At 48.0% G+C, this 8,732-nt stretch overlaps 1 protein-coding gene across 1 annotated transcript in view; it reads right to left on the bottom strand.

Annotated features, from left to right (window-relative positions):
• Window positions 1–973: 973 nt before the first annotated feature.
• Rab40b (RAB40B, member RAS oncogene family) overlaps window positions 974–8,732 on the bottom strand; it is a 37,819-nt gene continuing 30,060 nt past the window's right edge. Inside the window, exons 2-6 of the mRNA XM_004639450.3 lie at window positions 6,580–6,640; window positions 3,285–3,345; window positions 2,632–2,709; window positions 1,663–1,885; window positions 974–1,346 (exon numbers count right to left, since the gene is read on the bottom strand). Coding sequence (XP_004639507.1) covers window positions 1,075–1,346; window positions 1,663–1,885; window positions 2,632–2,709; window positions 3,285–3,345; window positions 6,580–6,640 — 695 coding nt within the window. The 3' untranslated portion in view covers window positions 974–1,074. The remainder of the gene's footprint in view (window positions 1,347–1,662; window positions 1,886–2,631; window positions 2,710–3,284; window positions 3,346–6,579; window positions 6,641–8,732) is intronic.

The raw sequence follows: 8,732 nt of genomic DNA, 5'->3' as shown, positions 1-8,732 counted from the left end.
AATTCTCTTGCTCCCTGCATTTCTTTTCTGGAAGAGGAATCTTCCCCAACACAGCAAAAACTAAGCCTTGAGGTCTACTCATGCATGAGCACTGAACTGGCTGTCCATACCAGACTGTGAAGCGGAGTCAGTGCAGAAAACACTATGGGATGCAGGGCATGCCTGTAATCCCAGCACTCAGGAGGCTGGAGCTGAAGGATCACCACAAGTTCAAGGCCAGCCCAAAAGACAGATGAGCAAATGAAAAGGCTATGAAATACTTGGAGCTAGAAGGACCAGCACACAACATGACCAAGAGGAACAGGTATATGATTTATTGTTGAGAAACAGTTCTTAAATAGTAGTGTTTTCACTTCATTCTTTACTGAAACCACTTTCTTGCCTAACTGCATTGGCTATGTTCAGTATCACAAGAGATATCTTTGGCATTTTCTTCCTGTAGCTTCATAACTTGTAAGATACCTTGTACAAAAAAAGATGTAGATTTACAGAAAAATATGCATAGAAATCACTTATTGATCCCAAAATGTAGTAAACAACATAGCAAAAAACATTATCAAATGCATTTCAAACCCTACTGGACAGATCTATTGTACGTCATCTCTGTCCCACTGCAGCATTTTATAAATTGTTTTGATGTTAAAAAGGTTTACAAAACAGCCTCTCCTATAAGAGCAATGGCATTGGATTATCTCACTGTCACTGCTTCTCCAACTCCCTTGAATGTGGACTCCCCACACACCTTGTCTGCCTCATAAAAAGTTATTTTAAGGAAAAAGTTGCACTGCAGTCATGACAAAAATAACATTCAAAATTTCATGTCATGGAGTGCTGAGCAGAGTACTGATTTTCCCTTTATAAACACAAGTTGAGAACAAGAGCTTCATGCACACCATGTAGAAACATCAGTCACACTGAGTGGGTGTCTGTGCTGCCCACTGGCCGCGCTCAGCCCAGGCAGCAGTTTGGCCAAGCTGCCAAGCTGGAAGCTGTGTCCTGAGTCTGGCCTGGTTGTGTCCCGGGGAAAGTGTGCGAGGCTTCTCCGGAAAGGCACTCTGTCTCTTGGGGAACTCCCTAAGAGACCTTGCAGCTGTTTCTGGCGCAGTTTCCTGGAGGGCTCTGTGGGGCGCGGGCAGTCTTGGCCTTGCGCAAGCTGGTTCTCTTGTGCGGGGTGCTGGCTGTGAGAGAGTAGGAGCGGCCGTGCATCATCCTGGCATTTAGGCCATTGGCCATTGAGAAGGACTTCAGATGGCTCCGCAGGGCCAGGGGCAGCGGCAGCTTGTCCACCAGGTGCACGGGTGTGCAGGACACCACAGCTCGGCAGCACAGGTCCTGCAAGCTCAGCACTTGGGAGGGAGGAGAAAACCACATGAGGTTCTGCTGTCCCTGCCTATCATGGGGTTGGCCACAAGGGGCATCTGCAGCAGGCCTTCCTTCTTCCCAGGACTCAAACCCTCAACCTATACCCCTCCACTTCTGCCTGAAGTTGAGTGCGGAGACCCTCCTCCTGAGCCTTTTCTCTGAGCCATCATAATTGTTCCTCTCAAATCAAACACATTTACTTTTTAAGAGCATACACAGAAGCTGTGAGCTGGTTTCCTGAGGCTGCAGGGCAGCTCCCGCCCCATGGGTGAAACTCCCGTTCCTGAGCTGCTCACTTACCTTTGCTGGGTCGCCAGAGTCGGTCCATGCCGTGCCGCAACAGCACAATTCTGGCCAGCTCTGTGAAGGACTCTGTTACGTTGAAGTTGCACAAGGGGCTGACCTCAAAGAAGGTCACACCCAGGCGCTCAGCATAGGCACGGGCCTGCTCAGTTGGCACTTGCCGCTTGAACGCTAGGTGCAAGCGGTTCCCCACCAGGATCCGGGGTACACCAGGTGCATGCTGTTGGGAGTTAGAGGGTGGGTTACCCAGGTGAGGCTTTGTTGTATGTATTGAGTTGAGTGGCAACCCCCATCCATATCCAGCCTGAACTTCAGGAAGAGATCCTTATTCACAAAGGGGATCTTTGCAGATGTAATTATTGAAGTGAAGCTATACTGAACTGTCCATGGGGCAGGGTGTACTCTAATGACTGGTGTCCCTGTAAGGACAGGACATGGCAAGGACAGGGTAGAGGAGATTTAGAGTGATGTATTCACAAGCTAAGGGATGTTTAGGACTGTTACAGCCTGCAGAAGCAGAAGCAGCACCTTTTTTTTTTTTTTTTTTTTGCAACTGTAGGAGGAAACATGGCCCCTCTGGCACCTAGAATTTGGACTTCTACCCTCCAGAACTGTGAGACAACTAGCTTATGGGTATTTGTCATGGCAGCCACAGACCCCTAATACAGTAGACTTCATACTGAGGCCTTACAGGCTTCCACATAGCTCCTCTGCTTGTCAATCCACCAGCCACTGCAGGAAGCCAGGTCGGCCACTACTGGTTCTGGACCCAGAGCTCCCTGGGGCCTTTGCCCTGCCTGGAGCAGATTCCTGGCCTTGAGCATTCTCTGGCCTTGCACTAGTTGAGCTCAGCTTCCAGGTGCTGCATCCTCTCCATGCTGAAGTCCTGACCCCTGTCCTGCCCACAGCCCACAGCCAAGTCCCCAAGTCCATGGGGAATCAGTCCAGTGTGTCATTGTACCATACCTCATCAATCTCCTTAATCCACCTATTGATGCCATCGAAGGACCAGCGGTTTGCAATGTCATAGACCAGGATCACACCCTGCAGAAGAGGACACAGGCTTAACACACAGGACACACAAACAGGCATGTGGCCAGGGGGGTGACATGCTGGTTGTGAAGTCACAGATATAACTAACTATTGCTCTTATTCTAACACAAAATGTATAACTTTGATTTATCTTCCCAATTAGGAGTTGAATTGCCATTCTCAATGACATTTCACAAGTTCATTGATAATCCTTCAAATGTCAAGGTGAGTTGGGGACTAGAACTCATGTTCATGGACATGGAAAGTGGAGACCTGCAGGGCCATGAGGTGTGAGCCCCCATGTGGATGGATGAACACACCGGAACATCACACACAAAGGTACTTCACGTGCAGACATACATGTATATGCACATGTGCACATGCGTGCGCGCACACACACATACATGCATTGCTCACGCAATGAGAAAGGCCTGCGATCAAACATTCTTTTATACTTCGCCAATTTACACATAAGTCTGTGTTCCTCAGTCTCCAGTCACCCATCAGAGAGAACAGTTGGCCCAGTACCAGCAAATGCCATCACTCACACGCAGTTTGGTTCCCCAGGCTCAAGGACGCTGTGTTACCTGTGCGCCTCTTGAGTAGGAGCGGAATATGGTGCAGAATCTTCCCTGCCCTGATGTGTCCCTGGAAAAGATGTTGGAGATCGTTAAGAGAAATCAGCGCTGCTTCCTGACATCCAGATAACAAACAGGGGAGCCAGGACAAGGACCTTTCCCAGTGAATGTTGGGGGCTGATACATGGCCAGCCTAGATCCTAGCAAGTTACCTACTTCTCTTGGAGATAACTGGATACTGAGATGTCTTTCTGGGCTCATTCCATGTCCCATGTTCTCTTTTTCTTTCTTTTTTTAAGAGAGGTTCTAGTTACATAGTTGAGGTTGGTCTTGAACTCATTATGTAGTCCAGGCCAGCCTCAAACTTGCAGCAAGCCTTCTTCTTCAGCCTCCCAAATGCTGAGATTATAGATGTGTGTTACAATGCCTGGCTTTGTTCTGTTTTCTAATTGTTATTTTAAAAGTCAGATAAGAAAAAAGTGATGGGTTTTAATATGATTCTCAGACATAAAACTAAAATAGGTTTTTAAAATTTGGTTTACATCCAGGAGAAAAGTATAAAAACAAGGTACATAAAATAAATCCATGTTAATATGATGAGTTGTAAAAGGCTCAAGTCAATAACTTCTGAGGATAACCTACGAATATTATAGACTGCTAGACAGTGTTAGATTGTTTAGTAGAATTCAAACACCTATAGTGTTTAGATGCCAATAGAATATTCACCTCTGATAGGACAAAAAAAAAAGATACAAAGGAAAGATCACTTTGTATTTACATAGACAAAATAGGATAAATTTACAGCTACTTTCACTTAATTCAATGAGAAGAAAGAGGTGTGCTAACAGTGTTTGGACAGAATATCCTGTCTGCTTCTTGTGCTATTGATAACCACTAAGAAGATAACAATGTACAATGTATTGATTATCAAAACTGTCCTATTAATCAGCTGTGAAACTGTCTCATTTATATTTATTTCTCAATAAAAATAAATAAAAATAAAATTAAAAAAATTTGTTTTAACTGGAGATAACATTGTGTAGTAAGGAGTGTGAGTCTACACTGGGCAAGAAATAAGCCAAGATTGGGCATGACCCCCAGCTTCTGCTTACATTATGAGCAGTTCACAGAACATCCACCCCTAGAATTATCTCTGAGATGACTGATACAAGGCTCTGTCCAGGCACCAACCTTGCAGGGGACATACACACCTGGCTGCTGGTGCCCAGCAAGCCCAAAGCATGCTCCAGGGAAGTGCAGGGGAAAGGATACTCTTTCTTTCTTTCTTTCTTTCTTTCTTTCTTTCTTTCTTTCTTTCTTTCTTTCTTCCTTTTGCAGATCCGGGGATTGAATTTAGGCCCTTGCGCTTGCCAGGGAAGCGCTTATTCCACTGAGCCATCTCCCCGGGCGCCCCCCCCCCCAAGGATACTCTTGCACAGGGTCACTGTGGGGCCTGTGAGATGGGGTCACAGGGGGAGGGACACTCCTAATACAGTCATGCCTGTACACAGAACCAATCAGAAGTGCTCTTTTAAGTCCTTCATTGGGCACAGCCAATCAAAAGACACTATTCCTGATGCTTATTTACATGTTACAGGAAGCCAAAAGAGTTTTTTTTTTTTTTTTTCTCCGAATGCCTTCAGGGCAAATTTGGCTGGCTTGAGTTGTGGGGATCGAACCACAGCAACCTGAGCCTGACTGCTTTGTTGAAGCAGCCACTTAAAGAACTGAGCTAAGGGGCAGGCCCCCCAAAGGAGTTTCTTGATAGGTCACTTTCTATACCAAGTGACTGTTCGATAGGACAATTTTCCCAGCGCCTTATTTATATAAAAGGAATTTTAGATACAAAAGATCCATTCCTCTTTATCCTCAGGTTGCTGTAAACATTTTCACCTGCCTGTACTTGCTCTGCAAAGTATACTCTTTTCTGTCTTTAATAAATATGCTTTGCTGCTTTTTCTGTGTGTGGCAGAGGCCAGGATTCAGGCTGGGTTGGGGGTGGGGGCAAACCAGAGGCTGCTGAGGAGTGCAGCGTTGCACTGGGGTCAACATGGATATGGCCTGCAGCTGGCACTATGCTGGAGTGGTCTTGGGGTCTTACAGGGACTGAGGGTGATTCTGAGCATGGCCTCTGAGAACTCTGGGAGACTCAAGAAACCAGATCTGGCTTCTTGAGAAAAGTCCACAGCAGGTGGGGACAGTGAGGACTGAGAAAGAAGGGAGGGCACAGATGGCCAAGGTATTTGTACCAGGTCTGCCCAAGATTCCATGGGGGACCAGATTAAAAAAAAAAAAAGGATCCGAAACAATTCTGAGTTCCATTTGGGCAGCTGGAGGACATTCCTAAGAAGGCATTTCCTAACCCAGGTCAGAAATAGGCAGGACAGACATAAGTTTCTCTATGAGTTGAGTGGACATTCAGGCCTCCTGAGGTGCTAGTCTCTGAAGTCAGGGCCAGGGTGTGCTGGGAATGTGGCTCTTGGGCAGTGCCTACTCCATCAGAGACTGGGGATCTAGGGGAGCAGGGTGATAGCCCACAGTGACCCTGGGCAGCCCAGCTGCACTCAGAGCTAGGGACACTGTAGAGAGACCCCTTGGCTGGCCCTGGAGGTGTGTGTGGTCTGGGAGTGTGTTAGCATGGTCTGGTGGAGTAAAGGTGGGGAAAGGAGTATGCAAGTACAGCAGGTTCTGCCCCAGGAAGCCCAGGACAGGCGGTCCGAGGACATAACCACCCCTACGCCCAAGGCTAAAGGATGGAATGAGCAAAGCTGCCAAGCCAGGACTTCCTTGTGGATCAAGGAGGAGATCCTGTCCAGTGATCAGGGTGAGGAGCTCCCCAGCATCGCACTGTTCCACCTTGTCCACCCTCTCAGGGCCTGCAAGGGTCCCAAAGTCAAGAGCTATACACTGGGGGTGCTGGAGCCTAGCTGCCTCAGTCAGGATATAGTAGTCCCCTCCAACATCAGGGCAGCAGGGGACAGACATCCCATGTATGCACCTCTCGGGTTTGTCTCACCCTGGACTAGGGTTAGGGTTAGGAGTTAGGGGTAATGTTAGGGTTAGATATATAGGAGGTTATAAGGTGAAGGATGGGGTTTTGGGTTAGAAAATTGGGATCAGAAGTTAGTGTTCAGGTTAGAATGACTTTTTGGCCAACAAGGGCCTGCTGATATGACAGTTGATGGCTCTACGGCCCTGACAACTCAGGACCTACCATCGTTCTGGGAAGTCACAGCTCAGGCTAGAACAAAAGGGTGAGGTCCCGGGGAGGGGTCAGCACTTTGGGGCAGGCGCCTTGACTCACCACAGCTGCAGCTTCACCCGTCGCCCGTCTAGCAGGATGGTGGTTGTCTTGTGGTCAATCCCTGGGAAAGGGGTGGGCACCACTTAGGTGTGGGACTTCCCACGGTTACGTTCTGTACTAGGATGTTGGATTCAAGGCTCTCCCACATTTGTGGGAGGATCTCTCCAGGTTTACAAGGCGGTGGACACGACCTTGTCTGTGCACCTCCCCAGTGGACAGCCCACCTCCCCATGCCTTCAACTCTCCTTTCTGCCCTTCATGCAGACCCAGGCATCATTGGCCACCGCCAGCCAGCATCCAGACCTCCCCACCTGGGCCTAGTGGGCTCAGCCTGCCATGGCCACTGCCACAGACTGGGCACACACCCAGGAGGGCCAGGTTCATCCCATGGGGCAACACAGACCTGTGCTCCTGTGAGCTGCTCTAGGTCGACACAGATGCCCTATTTGACCTGATCACTGGTGGGTTTACTGCAGGGCTCTGGCCAGCTGCATCCTAAGCTCTGATCAGGTCACTGTTCCTTTGTACCCACTGCTGCCCACACTGCCCTGGAAGATTTGGCTCAGCCATTTCCAAGGGGACAGGGCTAAAACATCACAAACAGCATCCCTAGGGCCTCCCTAGGTAGGAGACATAGGGATGTCAAATCAGGCAGGAAGTGAGACCTTGGCTCTGTGCTACTCTTGAGTGCCCCCCATCTGTCTCTTCCTTTGGCTCCACATCTCTCTCTTGCCCTTCATCCTTTTCCTGACATGGGAGCATTTTCAGCACCCTCCACTGACCTTGACACCCCCATGAATGCACAGCTCCACTGCCCTCTACCTCTCTCAGATCAAAAGGTACTGGTGGGCTAGGGATGCAGCTCAGCAGCACAGTGCCTGCCTGGTAAATGCAAGGTCCTCAGTTTGATTCCCAGTACCAAAAACAAACAAAATACCTAACAGTACTGGTGTGGCTTGCAGAGGGGCTGGTGAGCACACAAGAGAAAAGCTTCTCACAGAAGCAGAAACTCTCCTCATGCCCTCAGTTTTGTCTATGAGTCTGGTCAAAAACTGACCTGGACAATATCTGAATCAAATTTCCCCATAAGGTCAGTATTGAATCTAACCATTGAATTTGATTCAGTTCTTGTCCAACTTGGTTTGGGATGAGAATTGTGGAGAGAACTGAGTTTGTGAACTGAGGTACCACTATACGATGAAGCTGGAGATCAGATGTGGTCTGTCTGGACCTAGACAGATTTTCACCCTCAAACTGGAGAACATATTCTCCTGTCCTAACAGAGACCACCCCCTGCCTGAGCTGGACTGGCTCCTCTGCCTACACGTCCTTCTGCACAGTCATGCACTTGTAGGACAACTTTTTGGTCAACAAGGGCCTGTGGATATGATGGCAAACCTATAAGATTCCATTGCCCAGTGACAGCACCCCAGTGACCTTTGTGTGAGCTGACCAGATCACATCCACACAATGATAAAATCTGCTAAAGACACAGTTCTCAGAAGATGTCCCCATCATGAAGTGGCACCAAATAATACAACAAACAAAAGTTGTAAAAGAAATAGTGGGGGGTGATCTAAGTACCCTAGGAGGTGTTTTGTTTTATTTTAATGTGTTTATTACAGGGTTTACAAGGTCTCACTATGTAGATCGGACTTGTAGTGATTCTCCTGTTTTCAGCCCCCCAAGTGCTGAGATTACAGGCATACTGCACCATACCTAGTCTCAATCGCCTGCTCAGTGTGCACCGTGAGTGGGGCTGGCATGGTACGCTGGGGGATCGAACCCCGGCCACTGCACTCTGCCTAAGCAGGCACTTTAGTCCACTGAGCTATCTGGCCAGCCCTCCCTATGAGTTTTAAAACTGTTTGGTTTCCATTTTCATTAAAATCATGGAGGCACCTGTTCCTTTCACTTTTTGCGATTTAACACAATACAGCAAGTCAGGGCCCACCCCTCCCCAGTGTTCTTCTCCTAAGCATAATCTTCTAAAATCATTTCCTTTTCTATATCTTTATGAATTTGTAATCAGCATTTTAAACTTCTGATTCCTGACTTTAAAGCTTTGGGCCTGAATTGACTTCCCACTGTGGAGGTGAAAACGCAATAATATGGTTCACTGACAACCTCATAAGCCCCCCTTCTCTTTCACA

The sequence above is a fragment of the Octodon degus genome, unplaced genomic scaffold, assembly GCF_000260255.1.
Source record: "Octodon degus isolate 3935 unplaced genomic scaffold, OctDeg1.0 scaffold00112, whole genome shotgun sequence".
Classification (NCBI taxonomy): Eukaryota; Metazoa; Chordata; class Mammalia; order Rodentia; family Octodontidae; genus Octodon; species Octodon degus.
The sequence above is the reverse complement of the archived record's forward strand: the minus strand, read 5'-3'. Positions and strand labels throughout refer to the sequence as shown.